This window comes from Notechis scutatus, chromosome 6 (genome assembly GCF_049901735.1).
Source record: "Notechis scutatus isolate UNSWTSFEM ecotype Mainland chromosome 6, rNotScu1.2, whole genome shotgun sequence".
Taxonomy (NCBI): Eukaryota; Metazoa; Chordata; class Lepidosauria; order Squamata; family Elapidae; genus Notechis; species Notechis scutatus.
In genome coordinates, this window is record NC_142014.1 from 63,621,290 (window position 1) to 63,640,751 (window position 19,462).

At 37.8% G+C, this 19,462-nt stretch overlaps 2 protein-coding genes across 3 annotated transcripts in view; one reads left to right on the top strand and one right to left on the bottom strand.

Annotated features, from left to right (window-relative positions):
• The window catches only part of SLC13A4 (solute carrier family 13 member 4), a 57,147-nt gene extending 50,927 nt beyond the window's left edge, over window positions 1-6,220 (top strand). The window contains exons 14-16 of the mRNA XM_026693037.2: window positions 740-901; window positions 2,963-3,100; window positions 3,611-6,220. Of these exons, the coding sequence (XP_026548822.2) occupies window positions 740-901; window positions 2,963-3,100; window positions 3,611-3,751 (441 nt within the window). The 3' untranslated portion in view covers window positions 3,752-6,220. The remainder of the gene's footprint in view (window positions 1-739; window positions 902-2,962; window positions 3,101-3,610) is intronic.
• Window positions 6,221-8,995: 2,775 nt separating this feature from the next.
• Window positions 8,996-18,737, bottom strand: STMP1 (short transmembrane mitochondrial protein 1). Of its 2 annotated transcripts, XM_087968518.1 has the most exons (3): window positions 18,621-18,737; window positions 12,249-12,302; window positions 8,996-10,980 (listed from the first exon to the last, which is right to left on the bottom strand). In XM_087968518.1, exons 1-3 carry the CDS (start codon window positions 18,633-18,635, stop codon window positions 10,903-10,905), a joined length of 147 nt encoding a protein of 48 aa, XP_087824644.1. In that variant the 5' UTR covers window positions 18,636-18,737; the 3' UTR covers window positions 8,996-10,902. The 2 variants fall into 2 exon arrangements, with proteins under 2 accessions (XP_087824644.1, XP_026550864.1); XM_026695079.2 differs by lacking the exon at window positions 18,621-18,737 and having other exon boundaries at window positions 12,249-12,329.
• Window positions 18,738-19,462: the final 725 nt, after the last annotated feature.

A 19,462-nucleotide genomic window follows, 5' to 3' on the forward strand; every position in this document is an offset into this window, starting at 1 on the left:
TTACTTCATCTCCTTTCTCAATTGCTTCTCTTTAGCAATAGCAAAAGCACTTAGACTTACATACCTCTTCATAGTGCTTTACAGCACTAAGTGGTTTACAAAGTCGGCATATTGTCCCTAACAAAACTGGGTCCTCATTTTACTGTCCTCATTTTATCAGAAGGATGGAAGGCTGAGTTAACCTTGATCCAGTCAGGATTGAACTCCTGGCTGTGGGCAAAGTTAGCCTGCAACACTGCATTCTAACCACTGCACCATAATAGGTCTTTAGAAGAAGGATAAAGCAGACAGAGACATGGTCGATTCACTTCTTCATAAAGTCTTTCCCAGACTTCTTTTTAGTAGAATCTCAAGGGAAGACAATAAATGAGAGTAGATGCTGAGGCAAGCCAAGGAGAATTCACACATTGCACAAACAACCTAACTGCCAGTATGTGGAAGCGTTAAAACTAGAGGTGGTATTCAGCAGATTCTGACCAGTTCTGGAGAACCAGTAACGGAAATTTTGAGTAGTTCGGAGAACCGGCAAATACCACCTCTGACTGGAGATTTTACAGTATCCTTCCCCTGCCATGCCCACCAAGCCACACCCACAGAACCAGTAGTAAAAAAATTTGAATCCCACCACTATTAAAACCACTTTTTTATTCCTTCAGAACTGGGGGTTAATGCTTGGAGCAACTACTGCAAGAACTACAATCTGTTTGTTTTTCCTGCCTATCCTTTCTTTGCCCCTCAGACCTCTGGACTTTCGACATGGATTGGGAGGCAAATGTTGTCCCTGAGTAGCCTTCCATCCTGGGCAGTCAGTCTGCTGGCCTGCCTCCTGGTGTCCATGGTAACGGAGTTTGTTAGCAATCCTGCAACCATAACAATCTTCCTTCCAATTCTATGTGGTATGGTGAGTACAGTTTTGGATTTATTAAAACAAGGTTAGGCAATCCTTTAAGATAAGGATCACATTTAGAGGGGGAGAGGGCAGTTTTCCTTTTTACATGGACTAGTCACAAAATAGGGATGCAGTGGCTCAGTGGCTAAGACACTGAGCTTGTCAGTCAGAAAGGTCGGCAGTTCAGCGGTTCGAATCTCTAGCGCCACGTAATGGAGTGAGCTCCCATTCCTTGTCCCAGCTTCTGCTAACTTCAAAAGCATGTAAAAATGCAAGTAGAAAAATAGGGGCCACTTTGGTGGGAAGGTAACAGCGTTCCATGCACCTTCGGCATTTAGTCATGCTGGCCACATGACCATGGAGATGTCTTCGGACAGCGCTGGCTCTTCGGCTTTGTAACGGAGATGAGCACTGCCCCCTAGAACCAGAAATGACTAGCACATATATGCGAGGGGAACCTTTACCTTTACCTTTTAGTCACAAAATACACAGACATCAGAAAGTAAACAGACAAGATTATTCCTACTACCCCTCCTACCTTCCCAGAATAACCTATATTACCCAGCTTACCTTGGTTACCAATAAAGGAGGATATTTGTAGCTCAGAGTTGAAATGAAAGGTCCTTGGTGCTCTCTGAGCTTGGTTGCTAGTTAGCTAGCTAGCTAGCTAGTTAGTTAGTTAGTTAGTTAGTTCTTAAAATTTATATAGCTGCCAGCTCATTCACAGCAAATCTTGTTGACTTACAGATAATAAAAACACAATATAGAAAAAATAAAAATAATAAAAAGTAAAAAAATAATAAAATAATATCCTCCACCCCCACCTTCTCGGAGACAACACACACTCAAATCAACCATTTAATGGGCTCCATCCCACTCTGGGTTCCCCAGGGAAAACCATATTTTCAGGGCTTTACAAAAAAATATCATAGTGAGGGTCAGTCTAATTTCTGTTCCAAAGGAAGGCAGACACAATGGAGAAGGACCTTGATGTACAATTCAGAAGAGACAATCAAGCTCAAACGGAAACAAAAAGACCAAAACATCTCCTCACCAGCAATCAACACCTAGGTGAGCATAGATTAACTCCAAGATTAACATCAGACCAATTCTCAAGAAGTACACAATATTGCAAGCAAGGAATTACCAAACAAGCTAACCATAAACAGCCCAACTCAAGAACCATCTAAACCATTCTCACCAACACTGACAGGGCAATCCACTGGAATATAAAATGAGAGACACTCCACTCCCTATTAGCACTGATGATGTTATCTAGTTTGGGTAATGAAATATCTTGCAAGAAAGCAACCAAGTTTAGAGAGCATCAAGGATCCCTCATTACCTTAGCCAGTTTTTTTGAGTAAGGACATAGCCACACAAAGCAGTGAACTGAAGCTCTCACCCTTTTCATTTTTGGAAGAATCTGGTGGAATCTTTGCAAGAACCAATTGTTGCTGTACTTGAAAGGCAATGAGCCACTTTCTTATGTAATGGTTAATAAAAATCATTAAAAAAGAAAATTAAAGTCAGCTGGGATAGGAAGTCCAAATGCCACCAAAAGAGGAGAAAAATGACGACACAATCCTGTTGCTATCACCTCATCAATGCTCTAATTTATATACTTGCATCAAACCTTGGAACACAAACACGTAATGGGGACATTTGTGTGATGGCATCTCTGTGTAGTCATCGTCAGTTTAGCAGCGTTGCAGTTTGCTAGAGATAATGCTACAACTATGTTGTCTATAACTTATTGAGGTAGAAAATCTAGGTAGAGGGCCAAACCTATAGCCAATCTTGGATGCTAAAATACATGACCATTGGTTGTAGTATATTTTCTACATGAATTATCATTTGAATACATGTGGATTTCAGTTTTATCAGCACCACTGCAGTATATTTCTCCAATGACTTGCATTCTATTCTATGGTTGAAACAAAGTGTGAATGAATCAAGATAACCTGTATGTTAGTCTAATATTAAGCCATGACCCTATATCTAATAATATTGTTTCTCCAGTTTTGTTATGCATATCACCAAAAGAATTACTCTTCCTCATTCTCTTTGTAGTCCGAAAGCCTCCAAATCAACCCACTGTACACCCTGATCCCTGTCACCATGTGCATCTCTTTTGCGGTAATGCTACCAGTGGGCAACCCTCCAAATGCCATTGTCTTCACTTATGGGCACTGTAAAATCAAAGATATGGTATGTACAAATTATATTTAGGATAGTTTGAAATTATGGGTTTTACTACCACTATTATTACTACTACCATCTCCAACTCGCAAAGAATGGTGTCAAAAATGCTACAAAGGCAAAAATACGGTAGTTGAGGAAAAGTCTTGATTAGAATTAAGGAAATCTCAGACAGAAAATATAGATTAGTGTTTATCAACCTTGACAACCTTAAAACTTTATGTGTTCATCCATCTTAAAAATGCCAAGGTTGAGAAAAACTGACATGGATAGATCAGAGATAGAGCTAGGGTTATTTCAACCTGGTTAGTGCCTTGTTGGTTGTAGTTTGGCAAAGTGAACAAGGACACATCTGGAAATAGAAGGAAATGATTTAACCCAATTAAGTAGCTGATCTAAATGCTCTCTGGATTTGGTCTATGAAAAAAATTCCAGAAGCTATCCAGACTTGGTGTGCTTGAACTATAAACCCTTATTCAAATTGATACTCATTATTGTGATTTTTCTTTTTATTTGTAGATCAAAGCTGGCTTTGGTGTCAATATCATTGGACTAGTGATTGTTACATTGGCCATAAATACTTGGGGAATTAGACTCTTCCAACTGGACATATTTCCTGATTGGGCCCAAGTCAGTAATAACATTACTGCCCCATCATAGACGACATCGGCAAAATTTGCCAAATCCCAGAAAGTGGACACACATTATTGTACAAACCTGTATTAAACAAGGAGGCTCAACTATATATATTATACCAGGAATGGGAATAAAATAAGATGTAACTTAATTGAAGTTCTCCCAAATATTACATCTACCATCTAGCATTTTTATTTTCAACTGTTAAATGAACACTGAAACATGTTTTCCCCCCATTTCCATTTGATGGGATGTATGTAACTCACGATACTCTAGTGTAAAATTGAAGATTAAGGGTTAACTCTGTAAATGTTTGTGTAGAAAACTGTATATAATAGCTAGTTTATAAGGATTCTTATAAAGGATCTTTAACATTATTTTGATGGTCTCGGTGGAAATGTGGGCTCTATTCATATTCATAGCATAAAGCCATCCTATACATACTGTCTCTTGGGATCTCTAAACTTTTCTTTTTAAATGTTTAAATTGGATGCTCTACTGTTCAGTAAATGCTGTCTTGCTCATGCTGCTTTTCTACTGTTCCCTCTCCATCTCTCTCCGTTATTTATTTTCTTTTGCTAATTTTGATTAGAAAAGCCAGTTTGGTGTAGTGGTTAAGGTATCAGGATAGTAACCAGGAGACTGTGAGTTTTAGCCATACCTTACATACAAAGCCAACCGGGTGCCTTAGGCTGTTTATTCCTGCTGAGCCTTAGGAAACAAACAATGTTGCTTCCAAACCATTTCCAAAATCTGGCCAAGAAAATTGCTTTGACACAATTGCCAGTAATCAAGACTGACTTGAAAGCACAAGAAAAGTGTTCAACATAATATCCTACTTGAAGAAACCCCCACAAAAACTGCTGGGTAGATGTCTTTTCTGTTTGATCAGGGGTGTCAAACTTGATTTCATTGAGGGCCACATCAGGGTTGTATTTGACCTTGGGGGGCTGGTGTGTGTGTGTGTGCACAGGGGTGTAACCATGGTAGGTGTGGCCAGCTTGTCGTCACTCATTGAGGCTCCGTTTCTGGCTGTGATGGCCTCCTACAACCCTCTGTCAGTGAAAACTGAGCCTAGGGAGGCCTTATGGCCTCCCTGACCTCCATTTTTGCTGGCAGAGGGCTGCAAGGAGACTGTCATGGCTGAAAATGGAGCCCAGCCTTCCCGTGCTCTGTTTTCACTGGCAGAGGCACCGCGGCCCAGTCATTCACTGTTTCCAGAGCAGCCCCACAGGCCAGATCTAAGCACACCGTGGGCCGAATCCAGCCTGCAGGCCTTGAGTTTGACACCGTGTTTGATAATGTGTTTTTGTATTGCACTATTATCATTATCAAACACAATTAAACATTTCATAAAATAGACTAACTCACTTTAATGATTTGTTTTCTCTTACTGAAAAAAATTGCCTGGTTTCTCATTTAATCCCTATACAGAGGTCTTCCTGAATTTCTTTTGCAATGATAAACCTGCTTTCGAAATGCAATTTGAGGCGGGGGGGGGGGGGGAATAGGAATCTTTCCTGTGCTGAAATATGCCGCTGATAAGTGTAAGAAGGATTTTAAAGCATCTGCATTTCTGGTTAGCTGTAAATACAAGCACTTAAGCTCCTTAGTCCTTATTTAGCTCTGAGAAACAGCTTGAAGAAAAGGAGGCATTGTTAGGACTGGCCTCAGCTAAGAATCTATGAATAACTTTCAGAGAACTCCTAATAAATGCAGATGTCCTGCAGTTTATTCTACATACAGTTTAGCATAAGAACAAGGGAAACTGTTGTGCAGAAAATTACTCTCCAAAGCACCAGAGGGAAGGACAAGAAACAATGGTTGAAAACTAACCAAAGAGAGAACCAACCTGGAATTAAGGAGAAATTTCCTACCAGTGAGGACAATTAACCAGTGGAACAGCTTGCCTCCAGAAATCATGGATGCTCCATCACTTAAGAAGATTCTAGACAGTCACTTATCTGAAATAATATCGGTTCTCCTGCTTGAGCAGGGGGCTGGACTAGAAGACCTCCAAGGTACCTTCCAGCTCATTCATTCTAAATCTAAACAATGTCCCAATGAAGAAACTTTTCAGGATAACAAGGCTTAAGGAAGATTGTGGTTGCCTCATGGAAACATTTTTGCTGGAAACATTGCTTTTACCCTGCTGGAATTGCAGACTATGGACAAGATTCACAAAAATATGCCAGTGTGACTTTGCTGAGCTCCGGAAGGATCAGGCATGTTCCCCTTAAAACATCCTGTGACGGGACAGCTCGAATTCCTACAAATTTATTCTGCACTAAGTGCCTTTACAATAGACTTATTATTTTCATAATGCTTCTGTATTCTTATCCTATTACAGATGATACATAACCTGTAATAATTATACCCTGATTGCCTTTTGTATGTTTTTTTCCACTAAGAAAAAGTAATAACCATCTTTTGTTCCCATTGCAAATGTTTCTGTTGCAGAAATTGCTTGGTAATAAAGCAAAGTCTAGAAACTATTCATCTTCTTGTGGTGAGTAGAAATTGTAGTGTGGATGTCCAAACACATTTTCCCCTTTCTCTTTTTTGTCTGCTTGTTTTTTAAGGTAAGCACACTCTTTCTACAAGGAACAGAATGGCAAAAGGCTTTTTCTCTAGGGATATGAGGGTGACCTGGTTACAACATCTGTCTGCCCCTTTGACTGATAGGTTTAATTTCACTGGCTAACCAAATGTCCTCTTATACTTCTAGGTGTTTCCACCAGAAGAGGGACAATTTCCATATAAGTGGCAAAAACCACCTATAAACAAATGCTCTGCTTTTATTTTGTACTATAAATGTACAAAACTCCTGTGAGAAACCTTTGTCTGGATCAAAACATCCATTTTGCCCTTAAAAATAAATTTCCTCTCACCATGAAAAAAAAAGAAAAGGATATGATTTTTCATCCCTTTCTCTCTAGTGATGTTGCCTTGTCATCAGACAATTCCCCTGCAACCTTCAAGGGTGAAATCTGTAACTATGAAAAGTGTCCCACCCCACAAAGTTGATTGCCAACTGTGCTTTTCTAACAGAACCTTCAGTGTGGACTTCAGTGGTTTCTGCTGAACAATAGCTATTACTTATTAATTAAATTTATACCAGTCTCTTCCAGGTATAGAGATGAGGGGCTCACTGAAACACACAAAAGTGTATTTGACTCTTTACTGCAGTAGCACCTGAGCTAGTATCTGTACTTGCTTCTCACTCAACTCCAACAACATGACCATCTGCTATAATGTTTGGAATATTGGCCAAATGTTGGCAAGATACAAATTCAGATCTCCATCAGCCATGCATTTCTTTAGCTGAATTGTGCAAGCCCCTAGTTTTCAAAATCATTTCTTGTAAGGATTTGGTTATTTGAAAGAAAAGGAGGAACAGACAAGAAATAAATCTGCATCACACATAATAGGGCATGGCTAGATATAACATAGGACCAATTCTTCAACCACTCTCTCTCCAATGACAACAGGTACAAGTAAATTTGTCAAACTTTGCCCATCCTTACACCCTGGTTATGTATTTGATTTTCTTGATATAAGAAAGAACTTGAAAAAAATCATGAGCAAATGACTCCTATCAAATCTAATTTATGAATTGATCTAAAGTATATGTGTGTTGTTGGGCTGTAGAGTTTCCACAACATTCTCTAACATGAAAAGGCTGTTCATTCTCTAATAATAAAAAATTAAAAGAAATAAAATGTTAACCTTACTGAAGACCTGAATGTAGGCAAAGAATATCACTAATGTCTTTTAACTGCAAACTTATATCCTATTTAGAATGCCCTTGACTATAGATAAAAATAGGTCAGGACTGAGAAAAATAATATTACCAGTAACGTTATTATCGCCTGTCCTTTATCCCAAAATGAGAACTAATCAGAGTAATAATTGTTAAACGACAGCAGCAAAAGAACTTCCCTGCTAAACCGAGTGATATGGAAGCCAGTGGTGTATTATTTTCAACACATGTATTCAATATAGACTTGGTTGGTCCTTTATTATGTCCATCATAAATTGAAATAGTAAATAAATGATGCATGGCCGCAGCCAATTTAACAAAATACAATTAAGCAGAACATCATTCAGTATATTGTATAAACCCAGCCATAATACGCAGCAAGAGTTGTATTATTATCATATTACTTGGAAATAATAGAGAAGAAAAAAATTAATACCTTATGATTATTAAAAAGAGTGATTAGAAATAAGTTTCATAATGGAAACAATTTGCAAATAAAAAAGAAACAAAACTTTCTTGCATAATTAGGACACTTAATTTGAATAGTACCAGTTTAAATTTCCCAAATTAAAATTTGGTACACAAGTCCAGCAACAGATGCATACACAAATGCCAATATTTAACACTTATAAGGATTTCTTTTGCTATTAAAAGGACTATCAATACATGCTATGGTATTTGATTGTTTTAAGGGCCTATATATATAAAATTATGTTGATGTGATCAACTGACGTTCAACACCTTTGATAGCATGAATAGCTACTCTGACCTTTCTCCAGTGAGAATTCTGTTCTTCTAAGGACATAGCAGTAATTTTAATATCAATCCATGTTATTTGTTGCCTTCTGTTTCTACCTTCCCTCAACATTCCTAAACATACTTTTCTTGTATCACATGCCCCAAATATGAGTTTTCTAGTTCAAGACAATCACATCAAATGAATTATACATCTGCATATAGTCCAGAATAACTGAATCCTTAATTCTTACCTTCAAATTCATAATTCAAATACACAAATATTATGGTTTAAGAGGTATGAAATTAACCATTACTCTAAGTTGAATTCCTTTATTCCACAAACTCCACACATATATATATGTAGTTTGCATATGCTTATTCCTGGATAGACAGGTAGATACCCAGGTGGATATAAAATGTGCACCATGATTACTTCCCTGTATAAGACAAGGACTTCTGTTTATTTACTCAACCTCACATGCTAGGTGGGGAATTCTGGGAGTTGAAATCCACATATTTAAAAGTTGCTGAGGTTAAAAAAACACTGATCTACTTCATCTTTTCTTATAATATAATGTGTACAATTCACAAAGTATACTGATAGGTAACACACTAATTTATTAAAATATTTCATGTTATTCTAAAACTCTTAGTATTCAAGACAGTTGTATCTCTTCCATCAGTTGCACAGGAAAACTATCCTAGAAATTGTGTTGGCTAAGTGGGATTGAAAGAATGTAATTCAAAGAAAAACTGGCAACTGTCAATGGAAGTGAATAACCAGATTTTATTTTGTACCATCATGTGTACTGTTTGAACCTTCATATTTTGCAGACATGAGAAAGAATTTTGTAATTCTTCAAAATCCTATTTGTAAATTTCAGAAGATGGCCAGAATTATAAAGCTGAACTCTGCAGACCATGACTTAAGGCAACAGTTCCATTGATTTAATGGTAACAAATATGCAATCTAGAGAAACATTTCATGCTATTTCATGTAAAATTAGCATTGATCTCTCAAAGTCCTCCTTTCCGAAAATTTGCATCAATTGGGACAACAGTCCACTTTCCCCTCTACCCATATAGACAAGCTTCTGAAAGAGAGAAAGAAAAAAATTCTGATAAAATTAGATTGGTTGTGAAATCAAGCAATTTTAGCCAAATACTTTGTATTCTGTAAAAAAGGCAATTGATAATGATGCCCTAACACTGCATCTATATGTGATGGTATGATGATAATACAAAGAAAAGTTTGATATGATGAATATAAATCCACATAGAGAACTAAAAGTCAAGTCAAGGGGGAAAGGTTCGCAGTGATATCACTGTGAATTGGACACTTTTTAAAATCTGAACTTTCTCACAATACTTTAGTATTTATTTGTTACAACATACACATTTTTGAATGCACATATTAATCCATAAAGCCATACTCAACATAGTATAGGAGCATTGTTATAACCCCACGCCTATGATTACCAAAACTTGCTGTTTAACAAACAAACAAAATAATAAATTCAAGTAATTTTCGTGTAAAATATATAAGTAATCCATTTAGCATATGACATAAAACTAGAATTCTAGGTTCTATGTTCATCTGGCCACAAGCATATTATCTAGTCCATTATTAAACCTTAGAAAGCCAAAACCTGAACTTTGATATTGTGGTAAGGAAGGGTTTCGGTAGAATAAGAGACTTGAACTTGGGATGAATACTAGCCCTTTTTCACACTGCCAATTTTTAGCATTTCCGTTAACAATATTTAATAGAGTGATCAGTCAGAGAAGGCTACAAAAATGTTTAAAGGGAGCCTATGATAGATATGCTTACCCCTATATAGACAATGGAATCTGCAAATATTGTCCAGCATCTTCTAAATACATGCATCTTTCTTTGTTTCAAGAAAGAGCTACAACAGATACAAGACAGTAAAATTCAAGCCAGTTTGCATAGTTTCATGTTTTCATCATCAGAATACAAGTGCAGACTCCATCAATTCCTAGTTATATCAAAATGGTAAATCCTTAAAAACATTACAAACAAAAATACCAACTAAGAATCGGAAGATGAGTACATTTTGTTGATACATTGCAACAATTCAATTAAGTTGTTCAATTTTTATTTTTATTTTACAATTTTTACAAACAATGGATGAAGCATATTGGCTTCATATCACATCACTATGAACTGCTCAACATTTTGACATTCAATTTACTGATTATATGCAGACTATACATGTTGCAGGAATGCTCAACAATAGAATAGAAAGGTCATATTTCAGCAACAAGATGGGCATTTTTATCAGACAGATTTGGTATCTTACAGATAGATGCCAATATTTGTAGAGTTAGATGTTGTTTTTAGATTGGAATAATTAATGGCATATCTTCATTCTGTTCCTGACTCTTGTTATTACTAAATATAGAGTATTACTGAAGCAATATACAGAGAACAAAAGTCCAGTTTGTGTATGTGTATGTGTATGTATATGTATATATATATATATATATGATATTGCAAGGAGGCCACGTGGATATAGTAACACTAAGCCTGATTGCTTTTTAAGGCCTTCTGAAATCAGGCCTGACAGCATTCATTAAAGCCAATAAAGTTTGACACCTGGATGGTTAAAGTAGACCATCTACATTGAATAGTAGGATGCCTAAATCAGCATCATTTATCGTTTGGAGGCTTCTTCTTAGCTTCGACGTCTTTCTTGATGTCTTCAATCTTCTTTGCAATGTTTGGAACCTATAAACATATAAAGAACCATTGCAATTTACAGAGTCAATTCAAGGTAATCTCTGGGTCCATGATATAATGTACTGTATTTTGTATAATTCGCTGTGTATCTGTATTTATATTCAACGTGTTCATAAACATTTTGTACAGTTGTATATGTTCATATATGTGCAGTCACACTTATCTTTGTGTCTCGTGTACATACATTTTGTTGTGTTTTCCATTGACATATTCATAGATGCCTTGCATATTTGCATACATATATTTATATTTTACTGGTGTCTTGCACTCTAGTTGGATGCTAACTATATTTCATTGCCTGTATCCATGGCAATGACAATAAAGTTGAATCTAATCTAATCTAATCTAATCTAATGTACAGGAATGAATTTTCTCCTATTCCCTAGTCTGCACTATACTCTAGTGCCGTGATGGCGAACCTATGGCACACGTGCCAGAAGTGGCACGCAGAGCCATTTCTGCTGGCACGAGAGCTGTCGCCCAGAGCAGGTCCACTGTGTGGGTGTGAGCACCGCCCGCCCGGCAGTTGATCATCGGGTAGCTACCCTGATGTGCCGGGGGGGGGCAAAGTGAATGCAGGAAATGCACATGCATGCAGAGATATGTGCAGCACACATGGGGGGTTTTGCGTGCATGCGCAGGTGTGGGGAGCCCCACGTGCATTGCCTTATGGATGCAGGCACACATATGCGCGCACACTTTTGGCACACAAGGACGGAAAGATTAGCCATCACTGCTCTAGTGTCTTTGCAAGACTGACAACAAATTGATTTATTCCTGTGCTGTATTTCAAGTTTGGCTGTTGGAATTAGTAGCAGTAGAACAATAGGCAAACTTTGGTGCCTTCTTGGACAAACACTCAAGAAAAAAAATAGCATTCTGAAACTTGTAATGCAGGCTTCAATGGAAAAGTGTCAAAATATACCACAAATATTTCATGCAAATAAGTAAGAGGAGGTTAATGTAGAAACAGAATGAAATGAAGGTATGGATGAAGGAAAGGAAAGCTGATCTGGACTCTCTTTATTACACAAATCTAAAGCTCCGGGATTGTGGTTCCATAGCAAAATAGGAAATCAATAGCCTTTCAGATATTGCAAATCAACAAGTCCCATCATCTTTGATACTTTTGACCACTGCATTCTAGAAAAAAAAAATGGGAACTGGAGTTCAGAATCATCTGGTGTTTGACAGGCTCTGCAATGCTCACAAATTCCAAGTTTTAACATAATTTCAAAAGCAGCAAAAATACTTACATCATAGTTCTGGGCCAAATACATTCCAACTACATTGCCAACTGCAAAACCGAGCTGGAGAAAGAACAAAAAGGATAACATTGAGGATTTTACTTCTCTCTCTCACCACACATGAAATGTAATTTAGAAATGCAACTAGTTTTCCATTCTATCTTTTAAAACAAATGTTTTGCCAATTTCAGGCCAAAACCTGATTTTCATTAAAGTGTTTATCATGTTCTTAGCTAATGTTTTTGCCAAACGGTTTCCACCATGTGGCTGAATTCCATGTAAACTACATACAAATAATTCTATTCGCCATTTGCAATTTTAAACACTAGGATTGTGCAAACAAACCAACAACCAGGCTAGGATTTGGGAAGGCCTTAGACAAATATTCCTAGTACAGGTGCGAGAGAAAGAGACAGGATAGGGGAGCTTCCTTTTTCACTGGCATAATTGCCACTTATTTAATTGCCAGCATTTTCTCGTGGCTGTTTCTACTTCTCAAGTGTGAGATAATAAAGATGATAAACCATTGAGGGATGTGGCAAGTGGGTAACTTTTTTGTGGCTAGAACATGCACTTCCTTCAAAACATCATTCCCCAAACTTTGAGGCTTGGCGGCCTGGCTGGGAGGGAAAAAGATGGGAATTGGGCCACACAAGTGCTAGGGCAGTGCACATGAGCATGTACACATATCTGTGCCAGCCTGCTGCTCGCACAAGTTGAGCTGCACATGCACATGCCCATCAGGCCGCCTCTCGCGCAGCCCAGTTCCAAATAGACCATGGCCCAGTAGTGGGTTGGGGACCCCTGCTTTAAAAGAAGAGACCTCTCAGAACCACAGCAGGAATATCAATGGCCCAATGGGAGGGGGGAGAAAGTCTGTAAGATTTTAAAAGGGAAAAAAAAAACACCCTATACTGCAAAGGTAATATACCTGTTTTGAACCTTGATTTTGCTCTCCTCCTGCCAAAATACTTCTGTGTGGAAGGAAGCATGCAGTTAGATAACTCAAGGTTTTGTCTTGGGCCCAATGCTTTTCAACCTCTTCATAAATGACCTAGACGAAGGGACTGAAGTGGCATTCATCAAATTTGCAGATGACACCAAACTGTAAGAGAGGCTCAAGAGTCAGAAGGTTCTTCACAGACTTGAGCATTGGGCCCTATCCAAAAGATGCAGTTCAGTGGTAAGAAAAGTAAGATCTGCACGGAGGCAGGAGAAACCAAATGCACAGGTACAGAATAGGTGGTACCTGGCTCAACAGTAGTATCTATGAGAGGGTACTAAGTGTCCTGGTGGGCCATCTCAGGGGATTGGACTAGAAGATCTCCATGGTCCTTTCCAGCTCTATGATTCCATGATTCTATATTAAAAAATCATGCCGTAGCATGATCAAGGGGGCATAGAAAGAGATTAATTGCTTCCAAAGTATACACATTCCCTTTTATATTAATGCATACTGGGACATTTTAATTAGAGTAGCATATAAACCCCTAGCAAATTAATACACAGGTAACTAAATCCTTAGATGAAAAACATAAGCCCAAGAACTGTGTCAAAAGAAACAGAGCATGAGTTTCTCTAAGGACCTTCATGGGCATTTCAAAGATGCCTCCATGGAAAGCCAAATGGGAGAGTAGTCAGACTAACAGTTTAAATGTTGATGAATGACCATCCAAACTAAACTCTGAATCACATAAAATGTTTTGCTTAACATAGCTTCATAGTGTAGTCCAGTGCTGCTGTCAATTTGTGATGGCTTACTCCTGCGCATACAGATTTATCCAATTTTATTCATCTATTTTCCAAAAACAAGAGTTTTGGACTAATTTAGATGTGCACTTCTTAAATGGTTTCCATCTGGGTAATGAAGTCTTCAAATCTCATAACACTGAAAGAGTAGTGAAACATTAATATAACATTCCAACGCCTGGAGGTTAATTGGTTTTAGCACTTGAAAATCTCAGCTTCAGCCATGAATGAACTGCAGGTTTTACTGACAACCAAGAATAGAAAGAGCTATTAAAAATATAGGCATTAAAGCTATCGTTGTTTTCAAAAGTCTGCCATTGTATGCCATTCTCATTTCCTGTACAATATAGTAGATTTGGTGCTTTAAAAAAGTGAAAAAAAAATCCATTTAAAATACAATGTGATACACATTGTAAAGTACAATGTGATATTAATGCAGTAAGCCTAAATTTTTATTCTTATTTTTATTCTTCATTTAATTTAGCCTTCCCCAACAATATGTCCTCTAGACATGTTGGACTACAACTCCCATGACTCTAGCTGGTTCTAGCCAGGTTGAGGAAAGCTGCTTTGAAGCCTATGTTTGCTTTACTGTCTTGGAAATGGGAAAGATTTAGAAATCACCATTTTCTCCCCAAGTGCCCAAAGTCCAGTCCAATTTGCCTAGCTGTGTGCTTGCTATGACAGTAAAATCTTGATCTAACAAATTCCATTTTGACAGACCTCTGCAACGGACACATTTTTTTCATCTAGACATCTCCTTGAAATAATAACAAAGCTCACTGAATTAATTTGGGCAAGATAGATACATTTATGGTAATCTTACCTTAATTTTACAACATCTGTCACAATTTGTATTTTGCATCTGTATGACTCCCCAAGGATCACTTCTCATAAATTGTTCAAAGTACCTTTGAACATTATAATCTATGAAGCAAAATAACTGGGCTCAAGTTCACCCACATAATATAGAAAACTACCTATGGGGCATATAACAAGATATCTAAATATAAGAAGCTATACAAAAGATATAGAGGGCACAAAAGCCTGCTAGGTTGGGGGTTCCCAACCCCCAGGCTGCAGCCCACTACTGGCCATGGCACATTCAGAACTGGGACACACAAGTGCATGCGTGCATGCAGCTCAACTTGCACAACTGGCAGGCCAGCACACATGCATGCAGCTCGACTTGTACGAGTGGTGGATCAGCGCGCATACATACAGCTCAACTTGCTTATGCTGGCCGGTTCCTGTCTCCGCCCCCACCAGGCCGTAAAGTTTGGGGATTGTTATGCTACTTGACAGGGCTTGGCACTCTCTCTCCCTCTCTCAACCCAACCTATCTCACAGGGTTGTTCTTGTGGGGAAAAAGGAGAAGGAAGGAGTATTATGCATGTTTACTGCCTTGAGTTACTTATTAGGATTTTAAAGGATAAAAATAAAATAATATATCTATATATACACACTCTTCTCTGATAAAGGATTACTTACTATGCTAATGAAACTAACGTTTCCAGAAACTTAAGAACACTTTATTCCCCAATTATATGTCCAAAGACTGACTGACTATGGAACTAACATAAAATTCCACCACTGAGCAAGGATCCCAATGATGCTGTAATTCGATTCATGTGCTGATACAACCATACTGATACAACCATATGCACAAGACTGACCCATGGAAATATTCATAGTAATTAGAACGTCCAAGCAGAATCTCAGGGAATCAGATAGAACCACCATCTTCTTCCAGCCGGAGAGGGGAGATCACTATGAATAATTTATAGACTAATTAAATGAAAAACGTTTTTCTGCCTTTTTTTGGACATCCAAAGAACATGAAAACACAGAGGTTTCCAGTAGCAGCATCTTCTTTTAATTCTGAAAAAGCATGCTTGATTCTGAGATTTCTCATATTTCTCTCTGAACCCCCAACCCTGACCATTCATCATCATCAGTGTCACGTGTACCATACTATTGTTTTCAGGATAGATACTGAACCATTTACTTTTCTAGAGATTTAAGTATTTTACTTCTCCAGTAAGTCCAGTTTGTTCCTGTTACAGCAAACTTGGCCCTCTTTTTTCAGGTTGAAAGTATAAAATATACACTGAAATTGTTCCATCAAGTGGTGGATGGAAAACTTGACTCCACTGGCATTTTTTTTGACATGCTTTCTGGAATTTTGAAATGGGATTAGTTTTTACACAAAAATGCAAGACAGACCTCAAAATTCCATATGAGAACAACAGGGCCTTCTATTTAATTGGCTCTGACAATGAGACACACATTCTTATATGCATTGTACTCTGAAGATGCAAGAATTTCCTTTGTCTCTGATCTGTATTCCCATTTCCTATTTATTTCTATTATTCTGCCACATGATTTCATACTCCCCCTTTCTATTAATTTATCATTAAATAGTTCAGCTTCTTTCAGCTCCTCAAAGTTTGTCCCAGTTTGGCTGGCTTCTTGGGAATGGAAAGATAAACTATTCTCAATGCTAAAATTCCAGAACTAGCTGGGAAATTTGATTACAGACAAGAGTCTGCAAAAAATTACTGATGACAACAGAATAACAGAGTTGGGAGAGACCTTGGAGGTCTTCTAGTCTAACCCTCTGCTGAAGTAGGAGACCCTATACCATTTCAGACAAATGGTTGTCAATCTCTTCTTTAAAAAAATACAAAAATAAAATGCTCTACCCACATGTTTTTACAACATGGGAATTTTCCAAATGTATGAAATTCAATTTTGAGAATTCTCAGTCATGACCAGGCTGGCTGGGGAATTCTGGGAACTAAAATTCACACGGGGAATTGCAATGCAGTTGGCATTGTGTATTCTAATTCTAATTGTATTTTGATGTGGATTTTATGCCCCAATTCATATCTTATATACATACTATTAAAAATAAATTCAGCAGAATTGTCTAGCATTTATTTCAAAAGCTAGTCTTAATTATATCATTCCCCAGGAGAATAGAGAAAAGAAACGTTAGCCACAACCCTGATTAATTCCACACTTCTTAAAATAAGAATTCATATTAAAAGGGCAGATTAAAAATAAAATACTACCATTACTACTACAATACTTGTTTATATCAACCTTATATGTAGATCTCAACAATTTATACAAGAATCTGATCTGATTATGATCTTTTGGAAAATGTAGTATTTATTTGTTGTATTTTCTATATTGTTAAAATATAAGCAACTATAATCACTTACTACTATGGGTAGACCCAGTCATTGTACTTTAAACAAACCATAGCTTAGCACATTAAGTTTCATAGAATCTGCATTTCCTAGAATCAAAAATCTTTAAAATGCTGCAAATATCTTTTTTTTTTTTTACAAAACATCAAGAACCACTGATTATGCAGGATGATGATAGCAGAAGTTTTCCTGCCCAGGATTCCAAGGTATTCTAAACTTGGGCAGGAAAAACCAGATGCATGAATAAGCGGTACCTGGATTTAGCAATAGTTTTACCAAAAAGGATCTAAGATGAAAATAAGCCAGCAATGTGTCCGAGATGCCAAAAAAAAGTCAACAAAGTTTTGGGGTGCATCCACAAAAATGGTGTTATGATTACAAAAAGTGATTATACTGCTCTTTGTTATAGTGGTCAAGCCACACCTAAACTACTATGTCTAGTTTGTCACCGTAATACAAGGATACTGAAGAACTGTGTAGAGTGTACAGAAGAGCAACAAACAAAGTAAAGAGCTTGGAGACTAAATTCTATGATGAATAGTTTAATCTAAGAGAAGAGAAGGCTGAGAGACATGACAAGAAATCTAATATATGAGGGGATGTCACAGAATAGAAAGTGCTGGTTTCTTCTCCAAGACTAAGACAAGAACCAATGGATAGAAGCTTAACAGAAAGAGACCAAAATTTGAAATAAGGATGAATTTCCTGACTGTGCTTTAAGCTATTAAGCAGCGGAAGAGCCCACTTCTTGAAACTGCAGTTGCCCCATCACTGGAGATTGCCAAGAAAAGGTTGGGAAGTTTGTATGAGGATTGCACGTTTTCTTCCAAAGTAGGAACAGAATATAGAGGAATTGAAGGTGCAGCTAACGGGAAAGAGAAAAGTTATTTTCAGGGGCAGGGATGCTTACAACCCAAGCTTACAACCTATCCTTGGACAGAAGCTCCACAGTTAAGATTCACATGGAAGTTAAGCTCAAGAAATACCATAAAGCTTATAGGATTTAAAGTCCTAAAGCACATCAATTTTCAGGAGGCTGGCTTAATTACATCCGACAAGAAGAACTAGCAACTATCTGTAGTTCTAACAGTGGGAGGCTTTATTTAAATAAATTGCCCCGACTCTCCCGGGTGTTTTTTGTTTGTTTGTTCGTTTTGTTTTTGTTTTGCTGGACAGATCCCAAAAACAAAACAAACAAAAAACAAAAAAAACCGCCTTCCTTCCGGAAAGTTTGTCTTTTTTAAAAAAAAGTTCCAGTCCCTGGAGCATTCCCATTCGAACGCCACCAAGGCTCGACCCTGTTTAGCTTTCCAAACCACCCAAAGTCGGCCGGGCGTCGCCACCTAAAAATTCTCTTTTTTTTTTTGCAGTGCTCCCCTCAGCCGGGCCACCCCTCCTTTTGCCAAAGTCTTACCAAAAATTGAAACATGGTTGCCAGATGTCACTCTCTGTCCCTTCCCAGCGGAAGGGAAGATTTACAGCTGATTACTTTTTTTCTCTTCCGGATACCCGCCTTCCTTACTGCGTTTGCCTCTCGCATTGGCCGAATGGCTTGATGGGCTCCTCCCTTTTCCAATCCCTATTTCCTCCCCTTCCTTTTTTGTTGCTGTCCGGCTTCAGGTACCCTCTCTTCCAAGGGCAAAGCGCTGTTGGCTTTGGAGGGGGAAAGGGAGGCGTTATCATTGTAATTTATTTGGAAATAGCCGCCGCTCCTTCCGTGGAGCGATTGATGGAGAATTGCTCACGGTGCAAAACTGAGCAGAAAGTCGCACTCAAGGCGATTGTGTTTTATTCCCCCTGATTTCAGTGGGGAAATAAAACCGCTAAACTGTGCAAGGAACTATATTCCTACTCAGAGGAAAGCCCTGTCGAATATACCATAGTAGGGCTGAATATCTGAGAAATGGCTATAGATTTGATTGAAATCCTGAATATTAGTCAAATATATAGGAATAATAACAACTATAGTATAATCCTGTTTTTCTCTTTAACAGACACTACCACCATCGATCTGCCCAATAGCCTTCCCGAGTAAAATAATAACAATAACAACAAAATAACAATAATAACAACAAAATCATCACCTGTCAATTGCAAAAGGCAGCTTTAGTTGGAAATTTACATCCTGCAAGGATATCTTTAACACCATCAAACATCCACATCTGCCTATCCCAGTTGCTTGAGGACTTAAAATGCCAAATCCAGTCCGAGCATCTGGCTGATTGTATACCATAATAATAAATTGTATGCCATAAA

Coding starts and splice junctions, on each gene's coding strand:
- STMP1 (XM_026695079.2), bottom strand. CDS start 12,329: ATGTTATCCTTTTTGTTCTTTCTCCAGCTCGGTTTTGCAGTTGGCAAT. Junction 10,981..12,248: donor ATTTGGCCCAGAACTATGAT/GTAAGTATTTTT, acceptor ATATGTTTATAG/GTTCCAAACATTGCAAAGAA.